Source organism: Arvicanthis niloticus, chromosome 22 (assembly GCF_011762505.2).
Source record: "Arvicanthis niloticus isolate mArvNil1 chromosome 22, mArvNil1.pat.X, whole genome shotgun sequence".
Lineage (NCBI taxonomy): Eukaryota > Metazoa > Chordata > Mammalia > Rodentia > Muridae > Arvicanthis > Arvicanthis niloticus.
The window spans coordinates 13,847,537-13,871,158 of NC_133429.1; the positions used below are offsets into that span (position 1 = coordinate 13,847,537).

Genomic DNA, 23,622 nt, shown 5'->3' on the forward strand with positions numbered 1-23,622 from the left:
AGGACTAAGGGAAATCAGCCATTGTTCAAAGTACTTCTGCCTGCACAACAACACTTAATTCCCAATGTTACTTAGCAATCAGAAGTGAAATTATCTCTCCTATTTTACAGCCAGAAAACAGAATTCAGTTAAGCTAAGTAACTTGGTTAAGGCCACATGCTTCGGGCAACCTGAACTGAGACTTGAACTCTGAGTCTAGGTCTTACACACTAATGCTGCCTCCCTAGATCCTGTTACTTACAGTTTCCTGTGACAGGCAAGCCACAGTATTTACCTTACCTTACTGATTCCTATCATAGCCTAGTGAAGTAAGGATTATCATGGCTGCTGTCTGGATGAGGCCATGACCTTAGAGAAGAATATGCCCAGGATGCATCCATTAAGACATAGAAGCAACGTATAAAAAGGGTTTTCTGGTCCAAAGCACAAGCCCTTAGCCAATTTCAGTCATGATATTGATATTATGCCCCTTGGTTAGTGTTTCATTGTAGTTTCTGAAGAGGATCTTTGACTTCTTATATGGTTGTCCCCTCATCAGGTGTCCAATACCCTTGGTGGAAACCTCTGTTCTAATATTCCCATGTATTGCTTCAGATTTTCTTGGGGAAAGCATTTGTAAGCAATTTCACTTCAAAATGCCTTTGTTGTTACTCGGGAAAAGTGCTAATGTTTATATTGTGTTCAGCGGATCTTCAATAGACTTCTTTTTTTTTGTTTATTTATTATGTATACAGTATTCTGCATGCATATATGCCTGCATGCCAGAAGGGGGCATCAAATCCTAGTGTAGATGGCTATGAGCCTCCATGTGGTTGCTGGGAATTGAACTCAGGACCTCTGGAAGAGCAGTCAGTGAAATCCCTTAACCACTGAGCCATCTCTCCAGCCCCAGACTTTCAGCCCCAATCCCATTTACTACTTTTATCATACTTTTGCTGTGTTGCCACGTAGCGTCAGGGATTATTTGTCCTTCTGTGTTTCACTCCACGGTCCTTGTCTGTGGCATGCCTTTTGTGTTCTGGGTCATTTAGTGACACAAGGGTTGAATGAATCCTAGCTTGGCAGTAGCACGTTGGATCTGATGCATGAGATGAACATTAATGGTTACCAAGGATGTCTCTCATCAGGAGAGACATGGAGTGGAACAGCTCAAGATTTCCTCGTGCGCAGATCAGCCCGTTATTCAAAACTTGCGGAGTATTTCTGGAAGTTTCCATTTAACGAGTCAGACCTTCACTGAGCATAAGAACTGAGATTGTGCATTGCAGTATTGCTGGTTGATACATATAATAAGTGTTAACACCAGTTAGCAGAACATGTTTTTCTGTATCATATTTTTATGCTGTAAAATAAACTCCGGGTTCCTACCAAGCTTATAAAACATCCAGATGAAAAATATTATGAAGTCCATTTTAGGAAATAATTTGGTCAGTCTTGCATTTTAATGTTTATAAAAGAACCCCAGCCTTAAATCTTTTGGCTTATGAACCACACCATGTAGTTATAGAGAGGACAGTGTTCTTTACTGATGATTACTGTTCAGGGATCTAGTGAATTGTGTGTGAATGAGGGGTGTGCTAAAGCTTCCAGGTAGACCCCGTTCACCATTTTATTTTGTACAAAAGCCACGATGCAGAGGAGGACCATGGCAGAAAACAGGGAAGGACAGCGCCAGACGCATGCATACACAGGGAATGCTAAATGGGGTAGTGGATTTGGTAGGGAGGGGCAGCAGAGGAAGAGTGAGGGGGGAAGGGAAGGGTGGGTGTGGTGTGGCTTCAGTGCCCATGTATGAAGTTGGTCACAAACGATGAACAAATAAATAGATGCAAGAAAGACAAACTCTGGTACTACATGGAGACAGTGAAGGGAGAATGGCATTATTTTCATTTCTTTGCATGCTTTGTGTGTTCTGTGTACATCCACCTTACCCTCCTTTGCCCTGACCTTACATTTCTCTTTAATTTACTACTGGGGCAAAAGTCAGAGAATCCTTATCTGAAAAGCACTTTGTTTTTGCCGCTAGAACTCAAGTCTTTTGGTAAATGGGGCTTGTCAGCTGTTTCCTTCTGTTGCCCATTGTCTGTAAGTATCGTAAGTGTTCAGGGACTAGTTATTTGGTTAAAAATGAAGAATTCAGAACCTTTAAAGAATGTTCTCTATGGATGTGCTAGCTAGTGTATTGTTAATCAATACACCATCATAGTCTACACGTTTTAAATGAGATGTTTCTTTCTTGGACTGTTAGCAAGCCTGGACACAAGTATATAATCTTGCCTTTTTAAAGTTACCACAATTGTAGTCTCCACTGATAAAAGCCCAAGCTTGTGTTGATTGCGGATAAAAACCTGTGAACACGGTCTCCTAAATAGGTCTTTAATGATGGAGGTAATTTCTCCTGAGGTTTGAACAGCACTGATTTGGTATTATTAGAAGAGCTTATAATTCTGCTCCTGTTTTCTAGGCTAAGGGCTGTGGAAAAGTAGAGAGATCTTTGAGGACTCGTTATTTCATAGTTGCCCTTTCTTTTCCCCAGAGAGACATTACAGTTTGAAAAATGGGATTCAGCTTGTTTTAGACCAAGGGGAAACTGGGCTGGTCAGGAGGCACATTTTTATGTCATATTTTTATGCGTTAGACTAGTAAGCTGGGGCTTCTCACGATGCTTGAGGAACATTCAGATTTAACAAAGTAGGAAGTCTAAGACTGTATGTAGTCAGTCTTTATGAACAGGGAGAGAAATGATAGTCTAAATTAACATCTAAATTAAGAACAAGGTTAATTCTTATACAGGCAAAGCAAAAAACATCGCCAGGTAGATTTCCTCCTGTTTTTCTTGACCCCAGCTTTCATCCACTGTCTTTAAAGAGTAGGCTCTGTCTGTCTGTCTGTCTGTCTGTCTGTCTGTCTGTCTGTTTTTAATCTCTCATTGCCCTACACTGATAGTAGACACACAGAATAAGAAGCTCTTTCTCCCACACCCCACCCAACCACATTGTCTTTTTTAAGTTCTCAAATCTTTCCTCTAGCTGCTTAATTTACTGGTTTGCATTTTTCTTTGATCCAGCCAGCAGAAGCCTTCATTTTTTTGTTAGTTTTGTTTTGGTTTAGTTTGTTTCTTTGTTTGTTTGTCTGTTTGTTTTACTCTGGTTTGGGTATTTGTCTATTTGTCCTGCAAGATGAAGATGTGTTGGAGTTTAGATTGTCCTTTTCCATTTGTTTCAGTAGGAGCTACTACCTAAGAAACAGCTCCTCCTAGCTCAGTACGCTTTGGGTGAAATCTCTGGAAAATTGAAAGATACTTTCAGAGCCTCTTTGGCAGTGTAGCAGCAGTTGGTGGCATCGAGAACCTAGGCTTCAGACCCTGATCTTCTTACATGCAGTGTGACATTTTTCTATTTATCCACGAATTAGATATGTTAATACCAAACATGTAAGAGTTCCGTAAAAGTTAATGAGATAATGTTTGTAAAAGTTTGTAGTGATTTAGCAAGTGTTTGTGGGCACCGCTGCTATGACAAAGGTCATCTATGTTGATAGTTTAGACTTTGGGTCTGGGCTACTTGATTCAAATTCTGAGCTATGTGTCACTTCCCACCACTGTCGTCAGTGGTACCAAAGCAGTTCTACAGGTGTTGCTGGAACATTGAGCTGTCAAGTGAGTCTTAGCTGCGCATTAAAGGGGATGGTGCGGCTCCACAGGCTTCATCCTACCCTTACACACCACGGAATGGCTGTGTAATCAGAAACCCACTGTTCTGTTACTCAGTGCCTCTCCCAGCGGGTGAGGGTAGTGGTGAGGATAGCCACCCCTCCCCCCATCTTGTAATGAAGGCTAATCGAGAAAATAAATAAAATGCAACCACTCTGATGTTGAGTGTTAACTGTGCTAATGGTGGCTGGTTTTTCCCTCTGGAGCCCCAATTAAGATTCTTTCACTTGTGTCATATTTCTGATTCACAGTTTTGTTTTTTTTTTTCCAACTGACTCTGCTACTTCTGGACACACCAAGACCCCTGTTTTCTCATGCCAATTGTTAAAATTGTCTGAAGGGTCAATGTGCCTCGTAACTGAATTCATTTTTTTTTTTTTTAAATCTTGTGAAATTTCTAGAAAAATCCCATTGGTTTTTCAGTGGGAATTCTTATCAGCTGCAAATTCTGTGCTCTGTATTCTTGGCTACTCACCTAGGTGTGGGCCTAGGCCTGTTTCTTCCCCGTGTTTTCAAGAGGATGCTATCATCTTATCCTAGGGATATGAGTCTTCATTGTTTCTGCAAAGAAGAGAAGTAATGATTCATATTTATTACTCGTTATTGTATTTGTAGCAAAAGCCCTGGTTTCTATTTCTCTAAAATACATTGAAACAATCTGGGTATCTTTTCTGTATGTCTGTCATCATCAGAAATTTATCACTTCAACTCTAGTCTACAAAGTCAGTCATTCAAAGTATGCCATAATTGTTATTAATCTTTCTTATTAGCAAATGTCATACAGGCTTGTGCAGTTCAGGGAATGCTGGCCATCTGGTCCCAGCAGGGCTACTGACTAGCATGGCTAAACCATCACTTTTGGAAGCCCAGCTATGTGATATAGGGAAGTCTGATTTTTTTTATAGTGAGGTGGTAAAACTAAGAAGTGATTTTGATGCAATGAGTGATGAGTTCTTTAATCAAATATAAAATCCACTTAGATATTCTTCACTAAATAGGTTATGCTTAAAATCACATCTTCGCACATGCTGGGTTTTAAATTATTGTGTTTAGACCTTGATGGCTAATTAAATTTCTGAAGACGTGTCTTTGGTCTCTCCGCCTTAACTAGAACAATGAGAACGAGACCGCCCTCCACTGTGCAGCGCAATACGGACACTCGGAAGTAGTTGCCGTTCTCCTGGAAGAGCTCACGGACCCTACGATTAGGAACAGCAAACTCGAAACCCCGCTGGACTTGGCAGCACTCTACGGGCGGCTGAGGGTGGTGAAGATGATCATCAGTGCACACCCAAACTTAATGAGCTGTAACACTCGGAAGCACACGCCGCTCCACCTCGCAGCCCGCAACGGTCACAAGGCAGTGGTACAGGTGTTGCTGGAGGCGGGGATGGACGTGAGCTGTCAAGTGAGTCTGGAAGTTGTGCGCATTTAAAGGCGATTGCTGCTGTCCTGCGCCCTTTTGGGAACACGAGGGAGTTTAAAGCATATGTTCTAACTGTGTGATAATTATTAGATGGAAGTTGTAGGCAGTACCATGAGTCATTTTTTTTTTTTTTTCTGGTGTTTTACCTACAGCCTGGCACACTTACAGAGCGAGGCAAAACTTAGTGAAGGACTTTAACATTCTTATTTATTGTATTCTTTGAAGATTTATTATCGCTATTTTATGTATATGAGTGTTTTAACTGTGTTGTGTGTACATGCCTGGTGCGGGGCATTGGATCTGCTGGAGCTGAAGTTATATATACTTGTGAATTGCCATGTGGGGTGCCAGGGACCAAAGCTGGCCCTCTGCTATGGTAGCAAGTGTTCTTAACGCCTGAGCCATCTCTCCAGCCTCAGCCGTTAATACTTTCAGTATATATTCACGACGTATTTTATAGTATATTTAGTACATATTTAGTATATATCACAATAACACTTTTAGTATTATATTCACAATGCTAAGCATATCGACCCACGTAGGATCCAGTGGTCCCAAATGTCTTATGGGCAGGAGTACTATCAATTTCCAGTGAAGAGAATAGGAATTAGCTCTAAAAATTGTGTCTCAGACACAGCTGATAAAACCAGAATATTAGTTTAGATTTACTGATTAACTTCTAGGCCTCTTTCCAATGCAATTTACCATCTGTACAAAGTAGTGAGCAACCATCGCCCTGAAACAAATGTATTGAAAAAAAAATCTTGATTTGAGTGTTTTAAAAAATTATTTTTATGTGCATGCACATATTCATGTATGTCTTTGTGTGTGTGTGTGTGTATGTATGTGTAAGGAAGGGAGGGAAGGATGGAAGAAGAGAGAGAGGGGAGAGAGGGAGAAAGAGAGAGAGAGAAAGAAAGAATATTAATGAGTGTCCATTAGTTACAGGAGTCAGGGTGAAGGGTTATTTACAGCAGCGTGCAATCACACCGCTGATGGAATGTTTCTCCTTCTCCAAATAACCATTATTTATTTATAAATCCTCAGGAAGCAATTAGACTGTACCTCCCATCAGCAACTGTTAGCTGCCTAAAAGTCTCCAAGGAGGGGTCAGGCCTTATTAGCCCTTCCTCCTTCCATGATTGAAAGGTCACATGCCCAGTCTCATGTAGGTCTTGTGCAGGTGATCTAAGCTGCTGTGTTTTTAAGAGCACAGTGGCCATGTTGTGCCCAGAGGACAGTGATCCACAGCGCCCACCCTTCCTCTGGCTCTCACATTCTTTGTTTCCCCTCTTTGGGAATATTTCAGAGGTGTGGAAGGGGTGATATAAGTGCCCCATTTATGGCTGAGCCATCAATAATCATTTACTTTTCAGAACTTTAACCAATTATGTCTGTGCAGTTACCACTGCCTACTGCAAAAGAAGCTTCTCTGATGAAGATAAACAGAAACACTAATGTATGTGCGTAAGCACCATTATTTAGAAGGTATATTGACTAGAGCATCCTGTCTGTTTAGCAGCACAGCAATGGTAGTTTCTCTGCTTTGTCCTGTTACCACACTATCAGCACCATGCGTGAATTCTTCCTGTAAACAGCCAGAGAGTGGTTGGTTGTCCCTATAACAGTCACACAGTGGGTACATCTTCCATGAGTGGTGGATAGTTGTCTCAGTTAGTTTTCTATTGCTTTGCTGAGGCACTGTGACCAAGGCAACTTAATAAACAGGTATTGGTACTTACAGATTCAGAGGATTAGTTTATTGTATGACCATCATGGTGGGGAGCATGGGAGCAGGAATGCATGATGCTGGAGCAGAAGTTGAAAACTCACATTTGAGACAGCAACCAGGTGGGGGGGAGGGGGAGAAGGGAGGAGGGAGAAGGAAAGAGGGAGAGGAGAGGAGAGGAGAGGAGAGAGAGAGACAGAGACAGAGACAGAGACAGAGACAAAGAGAGCAAGCTTGAACTAGGAATGGTGTAGACTTTTGAAAACTCAAAGCCCATCCCCAGTAACAATCTCCTGCAACAAGGCCACACCTCCTAATCCTTCCCAAACATTTCCACCTACTGGGGACCAAGCATTCAAATATACAAGGCTATGGGGGGCATTCTTATTCAATTACCACAGTAGTGCAGCATGCAGAGTCCACAGCTAGAGAGACTGTGGAGAACAATTCTCCCCAGCAGCCTGCACAACACACTTGGCACCGTGAAAGCTAACCAACACAAAGGAAGTTTCCGTCTCAGTTCTGACTTTATTTCTATGTTTCTGCATCCAAAACATATGCTGTGTATATTGTGTTGTAAATTAGACACCTGTTTCTTGCAGAGGATGGGCGAACATCATGTGTGGTGATAGGAAAAGTTTTATCTATCAAGATGTATGTGGTCAGTTAGGGCCAACATGGCAAGAGTATGATTCTAAGAAGGAAAGAGAAGGAAATATTCAAGGTCCCCTTGAGATCTATGCTTAATCCTAGCACTTTGCTGATCCTGCCATGTTTGGTTGGCACAAGCAAATTACAAAGGTCACCTAAATTCTTCAAGTGGGAAAAGGGTCTCTGCCTGTAGATTAGAGGAGAATGTTAATTATAAAAGGTGTTTAAGTAAGAGAAATAAGAGAGCCCAGTTTCCCATATAATCTGCAAATTCTGTATAGAAATAGTGTTCTAGGATGGAATTACTGGGAGTTGTACAGAATTGTACAGCAGTTGAGTTATGGGTTTCTCAGCTGTTAGAATTACTGCTCACATACAGAGCACTTTATAAAATAGTTTTGTTGGTGGGGTATGGAGGGATACACTGGAAATCTCAGTACTTGGGAGGCCAAGGTAGAAGGATCCCAAGTTCAAGGTCAGCATAGTGAATTTTAGGTTAGTCTAAGCAAGAGAGTGAGCGATATTCTGCCTCAAAATTTGAGGAGATGACAAACTGTTTTAAAAAAAAAGAATTTATTTATTTATTTATTTTTTTGTGTGTATGGAGCTTTATGTGCATACTTGTTTGTGCACCATGTGTCTGCAGTACCTGTAGGGGCCAGAAGAGGGTGCCATAATCCCCTGGAATTGCAATTTAGAGACTTGTGAGTTGCTATGTGGGTCTTCTGCAAAAGCAACAGGATTTTTACCACTAAGCCATTTCTCCAGCCCTCATTTATTGCCTCTTATTTTTTGAATAAGAATTTTAATTGTATTACCCAAATTAACCAGTCCCCTCCCCCCTCACTGGATTCACTCTAAAATGTTTTTTAATATCAGATAATGTTTGCAGGTATGGTCACTGGCTAAGAGTGAACTTTAAACAGTTTCAGAGGGCTGGAAGTTCATTACACTGCTGCAGCCAAACAGTTGAAAATCGCAGTGTTAAATTCCATCCATGTGGGTTGTATGTGTTTGTTTTCCATATTCTTTCCTTGTGAGTGTACATGTGTGTGCATGTGGTTTACATATGTGTACCTGTGTGTATGGATGCCCTGCCTCACGCTAGCCTGTGTGTAGGTCAGAGTTTGATGTTAGCATGTCTTCAGTTCTTTCTCTACCTTATCTGTTGAGGCACTGTTGCTTTCTGAACCTGGAGGGTGCTTTCTCACAGACTGGCTGGCCAAGAAGCCCCTGGATAGACCCATCTCTGCCCCTCCACATCTAGAGCGGGGCTCACCACACCCAGATTTCATGTGTATCTCGTGGATCTGATCTCATGTCCTCATGCTTTTGGAAAAAACCCCACCTTCCCCACTGAGCCATCGTCCCAGAGTCTTTGATATGTAGCATTGCATTAGTATTCTCTCTGGAAATTTTGTTTTCTGCAGTCTTTTCCTTTCTAAATAATTCTAAATTGCAGCTTGTTTGAATTACTAACAGAATACTTTGATTTCTGTTTGGTTAAATTTCATGTTAAGTCAATGATTTCTTATTTGAAATTATCAGGGATAGAAGTGTTTCAGATAATTTTGAATCTCGGAACATTTACACATAAATAAGGAAATATTTTGGGAGTAAGACCAAAGGCCACATACAAAATTTATTTATCTTCTGTCTACACCTTATATGTAGAGTCTGTGATTTCAAACGGTTTCTAATGTACCGCATCTTTACTGCCATGAGGAAGCTGTAGAAATTTCTCATGACATCATGTAAATTCTCAAGTTTTTTTTTTTTAAATTTGATGACTTTCAGACTTTGAATTTTCATATTAGGAATGTCTAGCCTATCTTATATTTATTTATAAATATAAGTCTTAAGTATATAAATAGTCTTAAAATGTTCTTAAATCAAGAAATAACCTCAGAGCTATACAGCTATAACCTCAGAGCTGGCAGGCAAAAGCAGGCAGATCTGAGGGGTCTGTTGACTTGCTAATTTAGCTGAAACCATGAGCACAGGGCTCTGTGAGAGAACCCATCTCAAGAACTAAGATGGGAAAGTGGTTAAGAGAGGAATCCTAGCACTCACTCAGCTTCTGGTTTGTGCATACACAAGAAATTTATCTATCTATCTATCTATCTATCTATCTATCTATCTATCTATCTATCTATCTACAATATACATATATATACACACACACACAATATAAAAGAGGGGAAAAAGCTAGGTCCCAGAGCTGGAGTGATGGCTCAGCAGTTAAGAGCACTGACTGTGCTCACAACCATCTGTAATGGAATCCAATGCCCTCTTCTGGTGTGTCTGAAAACAGTGACAATGTACTCACATACATAAAATAAATAAATGAATCTTTAAAGAAAAAAGAAGAAGCCAGGTCTTTTTAAAAATAAATATTCTTTTTTTGTTTTGTTTTGTTTTTTTTGCTTGTTTGTTTTTTTTGAGACAGGGTTTCTCTGTGTAGCTGTGGCTGTCCCGGAACTCACTCTGTAGACCAGGCTGGCCTCGAACTCAGAAATTCATCTGCCTCTGCCTCCCAAGTGCTGGGACTAAAGGGGTGCACCACCACTGCCTAGCCAGATCTTACAATACCCTTCAAAGACATTCTTCTTAGGTCCCACTTCTTAAAAGTCACCATGAGGTGACCAAACCTTCAACATGACCATTGAGAAACACTTAATACCCATTAAAATGTAAGCTCATTGTCTCCTCTCAAGGAATGAGAAGATGTCTTTGTCCACACAGAAATACTTTTTAAAAGAGTTGAAACTGGCTCTACAGTTTCCTTTTTCTTCAGTACATAACTGTATATATTTACAAACTCTCTTATTTTCATTTTTATTATCACCTATAATACCAATCACATTATAATTCAGAGAACTTGAATCACACTGCCTTGAAGATACGTACAGATCGTGTTGCTATTCAGTGTTACTCAAGCCTTCTTCCCAATATGCTTATTTTAGGTTGCTTTAAATATATGTTTATTAAAATACCCATTTATTAAAGAAATGTTTACATTTTGTGTTATTATAGTGATATTGTTTCAAATTGAGATTCTAATATCAAACTAGCAGTTACTTATGCTACAGGAAAACAGAGTTGCCAAATTAACATTATTCATACCAAGCATTGAGGAGTTACTAGGCATTTGTTAGATTCTAAAGAGAAATCAAAACAGAGGATATTTGTTTAGCTCAAGAAAGCCCTCCCTCCTCTTTGAAATCTTTTCTGATTTTTCCTAAGGAAGAATATAATTTTTTTAAAAAAGATACTGTTTACCTTTCCACTGAGCATACAGTTTATGGTTGCTTCAGGAAGCGAGATTGTAATGTGTTATTATAATTGCTATGGGAAGAAAATACGTATGGATATGAAATACATGGGAAAAGCAGTAGATTTCAGGGCAAAGAGCAGCTTCTTTAAGGAAGTTACATTAAGCTAAGGTTCTTTGTGTAACGTAGTTAGTGGATCTCAAAGTCAAAACCCTTAAGATTCTGAGCATCATGGAGACATGGGAGAAAATGGAATTTTTGAACCTCTCCTTTCTGGCCACAGAAGTAAAAACTGGAAATGGGGTCCAGATACCTAATGACTGAGTCTTTTCTTTTGTCTCTTCGATTCCCTCCAACCCACCCTCCCTCTCTCCTTCTCTGGTTTCCTCTTTATATCAGCCCATACCTCGTACCTCCCTTTCACCTTCCCTCCCCATTTCTCCCTCCTTCCTTCCATCTTTATTCTTCCCCATCCCTCCCTTCCACCCTTCCTCCTTCCCTTGTCTCCTCCCTCCATCAGTCTGTACCTAGTACCTCTGGTCTTTTCTTCCCTCCCTCCTTCCTTCCCTCCCTCCCTCCCTCCCTCCCTCCCTCCCTCCCTCCCTCCCTCCCTCCTTCCCTCCTTCTGTCACTCCCTCCCTTCTCTCCCTTCCTTTTTTTGTTCCCTCTCTCCATCAGTCTGAACCTCATACCCCCTTCCTCCCTCTCTTCCTCCCTTCCTTCTTTCCTCCTTCTTCCCCTCCCTTCTTTCCTTCCTTCCTTCCTTCCTTCCTCCCTTCCTTCCTTCCTTCATTTATTTTTTTAAAATTATTTTATGTGTGTGAGTCTTTTGCTTATGTATATCTGTGCACCATTTGTGTGTTTTGTGTCTGAGAAGGACAGAAGAGGACATCAGATGCCCTGGAATTAGACTTACAAGGGTTGCAAGCTTCCATGAGAGTACTAGGAATTCCACTGGGGCTATCTGGAAGAGTGACCATTGTTCTTTCCAGTCCTGTTGTCCTTTATTTTATTGAAGATAAGGTCACAGATCATACTGTGTGTCCCTAAGTGGCCTTGAGCTCACTGTGTAGCCCAGGCTGCCTTTGACCTTGGGGTAGCCTTTTTCTTCAGTTTCCCAGATGCTAGGATTGTAGGGATGTGTCACTATGCATGGGTGAAACTTGTGGTTCACAATTGTTTCCTAGTGATTATGATGTCATGCTGACCATTGAGAACAGGCAGTTGTGTGTATCCAGATCTAAAGGGCTAGGAGCTGGACCTACCTGTAAAGGAATGGGCCTTTGAGATTCATGGAGAGAAATACAGAGAACAGCAGTAATGTTGATAAGGAAAAAGGTCAGTGTGCCATATGACCCAGGCCAGTGGAGCATAGAGTATGGGGCAGCCGGAGGTCTAGGAGTATGCAGAAGAAAGATGCCACTTTAAACCATTTAGAATTCATTCAGCATAAATGCCCACTTACATATTTTTCCTCTTAAGTATACCGGGAATATGCAAGGTCCCAGATGATAGTTCTGTGTTTATAACTCTTTTTACTCTATGTGTTTAATAACGTGTGTAATAGATACTCACAAAGCCCTGTGTAATAGGCATTAGCACTCTTAGTTGATACTTGAGCAAGATTGAAGCAAAGAGAAGGTGAGTTGCTTTCTTAATATAACATAACTCTTCAGAAGTAGACATGCTTTCCGAACACAGGTCTCTGGACTTTGTTCCTGGACATCCATGCTCGACACACCACACCACACACACACACACACACACACACACACACACACACAGAGCTTCTCTGGCATAGAGCTCCAGGACTGTAGAATATCTATATGAGCTCCTAAATGCTTGCAAATCTGTGGAAATTCTGAATGCAGCTATGCTGTTTCTTTCTCTTTTCTTTTCAGACAGAAAAGGGGAGTGCTCTTCACGAAGCGGCTTTGTTCGGGAAGGTGGACGTGGTGCGAGTTCTATTGGAAACAGGTAGCTATCATGGGTCTCCAAGGAGCCAGTCCTGCCAGGTGGCACAGCTGTCTATCTTAGGGTTAAAGGAAGGAAAATGGTGGCTTTCTTCACAAATGACTCTTTTCTCCAATTGAGATATGTATCCATACTATGTGGAAGTGTGCCTGATACAACTGATATAAATATTTGAGTGAGCTGGGGGAAACTACCAAGAGGAAAAGAAACCCCAATTTCAGCAAAACAGAGGCATCAGCCCCCGAAGAGTCATGGCAGCCATGTGGTTTGTTGGTCTTTTACTTTGTGACCTATGGCCAACAGAGATTCACGCCCCCTATTCTTAAGACATGTTCTCCTTCTGATCACTCATTGGCTACAGGGGCTCATTTTTAAAAGGAATATTTTAGAGGGAATATTTTGAAGAAAAATCGAAGGTATGTTTATTTATCTTTTATGCATATTCTGCTCAAAATGAGATAAAGTCAAAACTGTGGTCAGATTTTTTAAGAATCAGAAGTTAGGAGTACAAATTATTACTGTACACAGCTGACGTGTCGTGTTCTGTAGTGTAATATGTTTAATTTGCTCTGTGAAAGAAAAAGATGGGCATACCCACAGGCATGATGTTGTCCTGCTTAACATACATTAAAATTTCATAATACTTAATTTTGACATGCAGCTCAGGGATAGAACAGACGACGCGAGAAAACCAATTAAATATATAAATTATTAAATATATGCTATACATTCTCATATAAGCTTAAGCAAGTATTTAATAATCTTATGGTTAACTAACATCTGGGGTAAAATCCTATGCATTAACTTTGCAGTCAGGAAGGTTTGTGAGTTGAATTAGAATTGTGGAAACTAATCCTCTCATTGAAATAAACTGTCTAGTACAGCACACAACTTTGGAACTAAAACAGTAGCAGAGGTGTTTCAGCCACACAGCTCAGCAGGTTTGTTTAAATAGCTGATGTAGCTGGCAATGAAGGTATCCCTGTTCATCTTAAAGGATGAACATTTCAGATGAACAGGGATAGCTGGAGACACAGTGTGTAGACCCTTGAAATAATTATAACTTTTCAGATTTGTTAACTTCAAATATTCTAAGAGTATCCTTATATTATGTTTAGTATAATTTTCATTTATTAAAAAATTAAAATTGTATTATACAGAACATACACATCATGTGGCCATCCAACGTTAGGGTTTCAGGTGATAAGTAAAACGTATTTTTTCCTTTGATAGTAGACTCTTTAGTTTATTAGCTACAACCCAGAAGGGACCCAGGGGTCATAAAAATCTCTACGATTGTGTCAGAGAACTTTAAGAGTTGATTCATTATCCAGAATTTTCCAGTTTTTAAGTAACATTGGGCCCGTGCCTCCTCTCTTGTTGAAATCTTATGTGGGTAACTTAGTTTTTAAATCACCTTCAGTGCTTGGCCTATATGCGTTTGAAATTAGAACGGTTACATATCGGCAGTATCATCTGAGGACACTCCAGTAGGACATCTTGTTTTCTCTTTCTCCTGCAGGGATTGATGCTAACATAAAGGATAGTTTAGGGAGAACTGTCTTAGACATTCTGAAAGAGCACCCGTCTCAGAAGTCTCTCCAGATTGCAACGCTCTTGCAAGGTAAACAATACTGAGTGATGGGGGACTTTGCCTTGCATCCAAGATGAAATGGAAGCTGTCATAAGTTTTATTTGGGGCTTCGATCTAGTGCTTAATGTTGAATTAGATAATCATTTACATTTTTTCCTAGCATGTCTTAAGCTACATAAAAATTCATTAAAATGTTTTAGTTCTGTTTGCTCAGTATAAAAATGTTAATTTACAGCTTGATAATAAAAAATGTTTTAAGAAACTCATGTAGTAAGTATGGATAGTAATAGCTTAAAGTGAAAAGGCTATTTGAATTGGTAATGACTAAATATCATTTTTATCTTTGAATGCTACCTTAAGATTTTTCAGAGATTTTCTATAATTTTGTCTGGTTCCTATGACCATGGAGTAGCTAAGTCATGTGTTACCATGCACAGGAGAGACACTGAAGTCCTGGGAGATGTTTTTTTTGCTCACACTCATGTTTCCATCCTGTGATAAATTGCAGACATAGTACATGAATGTTTAAATCACAACAGCCATAGTTGATTGGTTGAAAGAATGCTGATCGCTTCTTTTTATGTATGTAGATTGGCCACAAGTGCAGTATGGGGGAGGGGCGGGGAGACAGGACTTTTCTGACAACATCATTTTCTAAGAAAATGTGTGAATTAAAACCAGATGGGGCTGTGGAAATGTCGATGTCAACAAAAGCCACATAAGGTATATAAATCGAAATGGTCACTGTGCTTTTTTCCCAACTGATTTCTACAACCTTCATACGGAGTTTGGGCCCCTAGTTTTTGCTGCCAATAAAGAAGCTAATCACAGGTCAGAACACCTCCAGATGCATCAGAGAATCCAACTATGACTTTTCTTATTAATCCTAATTGAACCAAGCTGAATAAAAGCTAAAAGGTAGTGTACCTGGTGGTTATCTATCTGTCCTCTACCCTCAAGGCACTTGTATTTGAGGTTAAACTTTTGCCTTTAACTGAACTTTAAAAAACCTTGAAGTTTGTGTATACCTTTCAGAGAAAGTAAAATAAAACTTTCTTACTAAAATGGGGCAAGATGTAATTTTAGAATTTTTAAACATATTCCGCCAGCTCAACGTGTTAAAACTATTCTGTAGGAGCAAACTGTCTGCTCTCTTAAAGGCCAAGGTTGATTATGTGTGCCAATTTGCGTGGGGGACATATTAGGACATCTTTGAATATTTCATCACATTGGAAAATACCTTATGTGCTTTTCTTCCTTGGATGTCAAGTCGCTGGGCCTTTTAAATTAAATGAAAAGATTGGTAATGAAGTAAAGCCAATTTATCATACCCATCATTGCAAACTCACAAGTTTTCACAAAGTCGCTGTTCAATTTATAGAGTCACTTCATGCTTCAGAAATTTTTTAGGATACAATTCTGCAGGTTGCTTTTTTTTTTTTCCCCTAGTAGAATTTGCCTTGGAAAATTGTCCTTTGGTCTGACCTGTTCTAAGGGTGACAACTGGCCGATGTTACAACGTGCATTCTTATGAAGCAGATTCTTTCTGAATAAAGAATACAAGCAAAGGAACCCAGTGGGAGATCTGATTTCATCCTTTAGAAGAAAGTTATAAATGAGCCCTACATGGGCTCAGTACTTCTGGTGTATAACAGCTGTCTTTTTACTTAGACCATACTTATTTTACCAGCACTGCTTCCATAAAATCCAAATTAGCTGTCAACATTTTTTTTTCTTTTAAAATCCACAATTGTAGCTGAATCTTCGAGTTTTGGCATTTGTGGAGATACAGGCTTCCATCTTACGTAAGTGCTGAACGTTTAGATGGTGCACCTGCTGTCTTATTAAATATGTTCTGTGCCCGGCCTGTTCTTCCTGTGCCATCCAGGCTGAATGTTCTTTGACATTTATCACTGTCCCTTATGATTAAGACAAAAGCGGCATGTTCTCATCGCCCCTTTCTGTCTGGCTCCACCACTTAGTAGTGGAACAAGCTAGGCACAATCTTCTTTTTGGTTGTTATCTTTAAAATTGAGACAGAGCCGGGAATGGTGGTGGGTGCCTGTGATCTCAGAACTCATGATGCTAAGCCAGGAATTTCATAAGTTCAAGGTCAGCCTGGGCTATGTAAAGAGTTCCTGTCTCAAATCTCAAATATAACAGCACCCCCTCAAAAAATACACAGACCCAAACAAACGGAGTTAGTAATAGTGAACAAACCAGCTTTGTGAGGTTTAAATAGCTTCACTTATATCACGCATTTAGAACCATGCTGCTATTTTTATAGCTCTATCCAAAACAAAAAGAAAAAAGAAAAAAGTGAAGGATAGGTTGCATGTAGGATAGTATTTCAAGAGTGACAGGAATGAGTACTCTTTCTGTGTATAAATGAAATTGGGTGTGAGTATTGTGCTTGTCTTTTGAGCTTGCAACACCACTATTCAATTCATTCACTCCCGTTGTCCAAAAGGTTGGTTGCATTCGAATTGAATGTCTCAGTTTTATTGATCACATCTATTTAAGGCATCTTTTGGGGGGGAACTTTAAATTGTCAAACAGAAAGTATTTAACAAGATTAAGGGATGCTTATATCTTCAACAGACATGTTCATCTTTAAGGAAACAATGTTTCTACTTAAATGTTTTATTAAGCTAACAGCTTATCATGAATTTTTTGGGCTTGTTTCAGTTTCTGTTTACTTTATTTCTTTAGGAACTTGGGATGTGTTAGTGGCAACCCTTGATTTTGAACACACATGAATTCAACTGTGTAACCTCAGAAATGTCTGTTCACAGATTATTTGGAAGGTGCAGGAAGGTCAGCAGTCCTGGAAGAGCATGCCCAGGAAGATACAGCACAAGAGATACACCTTTCGTCTCCTGCTGAGTCTCCTTCCCAAAAAACTAAAAGTACGTAGCTGGTTAAACGTCTGAAACCATGCCAGAGTCTCTGGTCAGATTTGTCAAAGTGCATAGGAAAGGCTGACACCAGTGGAAACATCAAATCAAGTTTTTTTTTTTTTTTTGTGATTTATACTTTATATTTTTTATATTTATGTAGTCAACATTTATAGAGATTCTGCTGCTTATGAATTATCATGGTCTGACATAGGGATTAGATTTCACATGTCACTGACATAAGGGTTGCATGTGTCACTGTCAGGGATTACACATGCTAATGTAGTTAGCAATCCCTGTTGTAATAAAATTTGTATGGAGTTGAAATATATTTTATGTATCTGTATAAGGTGTATTTGATAAATAACTTTATATTTGGAGCATATAATGTGAAGTCTTACATGCGTGCACACGTGCACACACACACACACACACAGACACACACACACACACACACACACACACACACACACACACACACACACGGTGACTTGATTGTCACATTCAAATTAACTAACAAATGTATCACTTTGCATAATCCTCACTTTTTGTTGGTGAAAACAGTATCAAATGTCTTGGGGGAATTTCCTGAGTTTATTCATTCTCTTCTGACTGAAATTGTAAGCCCTTCATTCACTGTCTCCACCATTTCCTTCCTGCTGTAGCCTCTGCTAACCACAGTCCCTGTCTGACTTTATATGTTAACCTTATATTGCCCATGTTAGTAGATCATGCAGTATTTGTTTATTTCAGCTTCAGTTTGCTCAGCCTCCAGTGTCACCAGTGCTTACTCAAAAGATAGGCACCCTTCTTTCAAGTGTTCATAATGATCTATTATCCATTTGTATTTTTACACATCCACCCATCCACCCATCCATACAACCATACATCCATACATCGATACACCATCCATCCACCCACCCATTCAATCTATTCATCTACCTATCCCACCATTCATTCACCCATCCATCCATTCATCCATCCACCTACCCATCCACCCATTCCCTCACCCACCCACCCAACCATCCAATCCATCCATCTACCCACCCCACTATCCATCCATCCATCCAACCATCCATCCATTTATACACCATCCATACACCCACCCATCCAATCCATCCATCTACCTACCCCACCATCCATCCACCCATCCATCCATCCACCCACCTATCCACCCATCCATCCATCCATCCAACAATGGACACTTAATTTTTTCCTCATATTGTAGCCATCCTAAATAGGGTTTCAGTTAAAATTGAGGTATATATGTTTCTATTCAGCATGTTGATTTTGTTTACTAAAGGTAGACATTAGAAGTAAGTTGCTCAAGGCTGAGATAGTTCAGCTGGGAGAGCATTAGACTGAAGAAGTAGGTGGCTGGTACTGAAGAGCTCTCATGTTTTTCTACAATGGCTTGTACATTCCCCAAACAGTATACACAATATCCTTTCACCAAGGCCTCGCCAACACTTGCTTTCTTTCACCATTTTGATAACAACTGCAAGGCAAGATCTTTTTGTGGTTTTAATTGCTAGTTCCCTGATTGGCAGTGATGCTGCATATCATTTTAATGTATCAACTGTGTCGTCTGTCTATCTTTCTGTCTGTCTTTCTGTCTGTCTTTCTTTCTTTCTTCCTTCCTTCCTTCCTTCCTTCCTTCCTTCCTTCCTTCCTTCTTTCCTTTCTTTTCTTCTTTGAAAAATAAAAATCTAGGTGCTTAGCTCTTTTGCCAACTTAGGTTATTTGATCTTGTTTGGTTACTGAATACACACACACACACACACACACACACACACATGCATTCAAATGTTGACCCCTTATCAGATCTATGATTTGTAAACATTTTCTTTCATTTGATAACTGCATTTATCTTATGGATTATTTCCTTTCCCCACAGAAGGATTTCCCCCATGATTGAGTTCACTTACCAACTTTGATTTATTTATTACCCTTTGCTTGGTATCTAAAAACCATTTTTTTAGACCATGGTCAGGAATCTTTACATATTTTTTCTATAGGATTTTATGATTTCCTTCATTAAAGTCTTAAAGAATTTTCAACTGATGAATGCACATGGCTTGAGACACAATTCATGGTGATTCTTCTGTGCACATATATGCAGACTCCAGTATCCTCTGTTGAAGAGGCTGTCCTTTCTATGTTGGAAGTTCCTGGCATTGTTGCTGGGAAGCAGAAATAATGAAATAAGATATTATGCTATCATAAAAACAAAATACATAGATCAGTATAAAAAAAAACTAGAAATAAACCTAAAATCTATGCTCATTTCATCTCATCTTAAATAACATTTTAATTCACAATAAAAACACTAAAATTTTTTATTGCAATTGCTGCAATTTTCAGAATAAATTCCAAGTACAAAGTACTTTTCTGAAGCTATCAAGAAAAATTCATACTTACTATCTTTTGACACGTGATAAAATGATCTATTCTTTCTATTTTTCCCCTTTTCTTATATGTCACAATTCTGATTACCTGTATGTATAATTCTTTGTTTAAAGAAGTTAACAGTATTTATGTTCGCTAAAATAGGAGATAAGTTTCCAGAATTATTTCTGGCTGATAATTGACAGAATCATTGGATTCTGTCAGTGAAGTAAAATGCCAATAAAAAAGAAATAAGTTTGAGTGACTGTTAGTGATCAAGCTCTGGCCTTGTATGTGTGAAGCCCTGAGTTTGAACCCCATGCTGCCACAAAAGAAAAAAGTCAATTACTGTAAAAATTAAAGCTACAGAAACTAGTTACTATCTATAATTAAACTTTCAATACTGATTCCTATTTTGGCAAAGAATAGCTATAGTCAAAATCGGAGCCTCCTGTGTCTGTTAGTATGTTCATATTAATTATGCTTAATGCCTTGCTTCTGCCAGATGTTTCTAACCACTTACTTGTTGTTGTTTTGTCTTCTGCCAACACGGCCGTCTCATTTACATGATTAAACATTACACCCCAGTAACAGTATTTCTTGCAACATCTGAAAAAACTTTGTTTTCTTGTAGGTGAAACTGTCACTGGAGAACTTTCAAAACTCCTGGATGAAATAAAACTCTGTCAAGAGAAGGATTATTCCTTTGAAGATCTGTGCCATACCATCTCAGACCACTACTTAGATAATTTGAGCAAGATTTCAGAGGAAGAGCTTGGGAAAAATGGAAGCCAGAGTGTAGTAAGTAAGGGGGAGGGGAGTGGACAAAGACACCATGTCTGTCTTTCCAGTTCAGTGCCTGTCCCTGTGGCATAGGATTTGTTGATTGATTAGATGACTGGATTCAGCCACGATCAAATGTCACTGTCCCTAATAGTCTTTCTCTGCTGTTCATTGGGATGCTTACTCTGCAGCTTATACAGGGTAAGAAAAGCTGGGTAGGGACTGAGGGTGTAGCTCAGTGGTAGAACACTTGCTTGATGTGCAGTACTTAAAAAAAAAAAAAAAAAACCAAACAGTCTGTGATGGTGTTCCTACTATTACAGTTTATTTTGTGATATGGAAGCTGCTGTTTCTTTGAACATGGAGGATATTTAACCAGGCATAATTATCTCAACTCCTGAAAAAGAAAACATTTCTCTTGTCTGTCCTCCCCACATTCTCCCAAGTCCTTCTTAAAACAAAGACAGTGTCAAACCATGTATATAATTCTTCAGTTATTGTGACAATCATGGTGAGATATCTTAGCTTATGTGGTTCAATAATATTAGATGTCCAGAGATTCTCACTTATGACCTTAGAATCTAAAGTATGAGCTGGATATTCTTGTTCATTGTGGATTTTATACCAACAATAGCAAGAAAGAGTGTAGTCAGTCAGTTTTAAATTATGAGTTGTAAACATAACTTTGGCCTTATGAAGGAATGATTTATAGTTTGTAGAGGTATTCAGGGGAACTGATATTTTGATATTAACTATTTACTTTTAGGACTTAGTTTGTTAGAGGAGTGTTGTGCTTCACTTGCCAGTGAATAATAGAGCAGAGTGTCATAAGTATGTCATAGTATTTTGAAAATTAAAAAAGCGTCTAAGTATGGTACCTGGGACCCATTTTTGGAATATGCACTTCATCTAGTTCTTTAAAGTGAGGCATGACACCGATTCTCCACAAAGCACCTGCTGATCTAGTTCAATGGCTAAACTTATCTCCTAGGCCTACTTTTTTGTTGTTGTTCCAATTTGCTTTTCTGGGCTGTCACATCATCCCCCTTCTTCCAGTTCAGAGCTTGAATAACTGCATATGCATCACACCAAAAAGCTTATAGGTTTTACAAAATGAAAATCTCCTACTAATGAGATGTTCAGAGTAGTCAGTGTAAAAGTTTCCTTTTAAACATCCAAAACACACATGCACTATCTGCAAAGTAAAGCCGAGTGCACCTCAACACCTTCTAGAAGGCTGCTTAGAACTTTAAATGTTGTTATGCCGCATAACTAATATAGGATACCTGATATCATATGATATGACACCTAACTAATATATGATGCTATGACACCCATCTTTAAATATTTCTCTTGATTGGTAAATTCAAGCTTCCTCCTTCTAAACCTATAGCTTGACACAAAGCTCTAATTTTGTACATTGTTGATATCTAAAGAATTTTTTTTTGTGTTAAAAGTATTTATAAACAAACTGGAACAAGCATCCTAATACATTGGTACAGATATGGACACACACACACACACACACACACACACACACACACACACACCTAGTGCAACATTTGTAAACGATGAGAGAGATTTACTGTACAAGAAATTTAGAACTATGAAAAAAGCGACAATGTAAATTAGAAGCCATAGTTCTTTTTCTTTTACTCTGTGTCCTGTGTTCCCCAGGCACCTGTATTCTGCTCTGAGAGTGGGATAACAGCTTGTAGGTTTTAGGGAGTGATGACAGGGACTGGTGGCTGGATGATGTACACTTTGGAAAGGGTGGCAGCTTTGTTTTCTTACCTGGAGGTTGCACTGTGGTGGTAGCAAGGGAGAAATTAATGCTCATACATTGAACTTAAGTCTTTTAAAGTTTAGCTCAGATATCCCTACACTCCTTGTTCTAGTGACAAATCATTATAGTAATATTCTGTGAAGCTACTGTCATACGAATATACCAAAGGTTATATGAGGCAGACCAGCAGACGGTATACATAGGATCAAGTAATTCTATTTATTTGTAATAGACTCCACCAAGGGGGAAGGATGAAAACATAAAATTAGAAGCACAAATGAAGTTAGGTGTGAAGAGGTTTGAATACTAGGTTAAGAATTTTGGTATTTATTCTTTAGGAAGTGAGAAAAGCATGAAGGACTTTGGGCAGCTAAAGGCTATCACTAGAACTGGCCTTTCAGAGAATGAATCTGATAGAAACCAGTCATTGCATTTTAAAAAAGGAATCCAATTTCACTGACCTTCTTTATGGCCTACATTTTATTTGTATTCATTCTGTCTGTCTAGTGTTTGTTTCCATTCATTGAAGTGTTTTTTTCCCCCCTTGAGTATGACTATAAATCTTTCCCTTGTTATACAACCAGGTTAACAAAGTATTTTTTGGCTGCCTAATATAGGCAGCTCTTGCCATGTTTAAAACTATATAGGTATAGTAAGCAAGACCATAGGTGACTCCAAAGAGTTCCAAACTACAATCCCAAGTAGCCTTCACTTGCTGTTTGTAGACAAGGCTAACATATAAAACAAATGCATATATTATGGGTCGATGCTAAACAGGTGCATGCTATACCCTGTTCTCAAGTTGGTATGATTTAAAACACTGAGCAATCCCAACAAGGAAATTACAAATGTAGGAAGTGACTCAGCTAGCACATACCATAGTGAGGATTTAAATCAGTGGTTCTCAGCATGTGGGTCATGACCCCTGTGGCAAACGTCTGTCTCAGAAAATATTTATGATTCATAACACTAGCAAAATTGTTATGAAGTAGCAACCAAATAATTTTATGGTTGTGGGACATCACAGCATGAGGAATTATATTTAAGGGTCATAGCATTAGGAAAGTTGAGAACCACTGATTAAAAACTAAGAGATGGTATTTTAAATTTTCAGCTGTATTTCTTATAGGATTTCTTACAGTAACTTACCCTGTGGCCAATGGAGCTCTAAAAAATGAGAGATCAGAGATCTACAGGTATTCACTGAAAGCTTGCTATAGGTGTAGGTTAAGACTAAAATGGGTCCTGGAAAAAGGGGAGATGTGCCTTGCGCATTTCTTGAAATGAATGGATAAGGCATACAGCCTGAAGAAATGGTGTGTGCAAAAGCAGAAGCCATAATCCATGTATAGCTTGCAAAGAATGCTTCACTACAATGGAAATAAAAGTTACATGAATAATGATAAA

The 23,622-nt window shown here is 39.1% G+C and overlaps 1 protein-coding gene across 10 annotated transcripts in view; it reads left to right on the top strand.

The window, feature by feature from the left end:
* The window catches only part of Anks1b (ankyrin repeat and sterile alpha motif domain containing 1B), a 1,013,218-nt gene that overhangs the window by 162,422 nt on the left and 827,174 nt on the right, over positions 1–23,622 (top strand). For all 10 annotated transcript variants that reach the window (XM_076919966.1, XM_076919965.1, XM_076919964.1 and 7 more), the window contains exons 4-8: positions 4,824–5,120; positions 12,695–12,770; positions 14,290–14,391; positions 17,157–17,270; positions 20,281–20,447. In XM_076919966.1, coding sequence (XP_076776081.1) covers positions 4,824–5,120; positions 12,695–12,770; positions 14,290–14,391; positions 17,157–17,270; positions 20,281–20,447 — 756 coding nt within the window. The remainder of the gene's footprint in view (positions 1–4,823; positions 5,121–12,694; positions 12,771–14,289; positions 14,392–17,156; positions 17,271–20,280; positions 20,448–23,622) is intronic.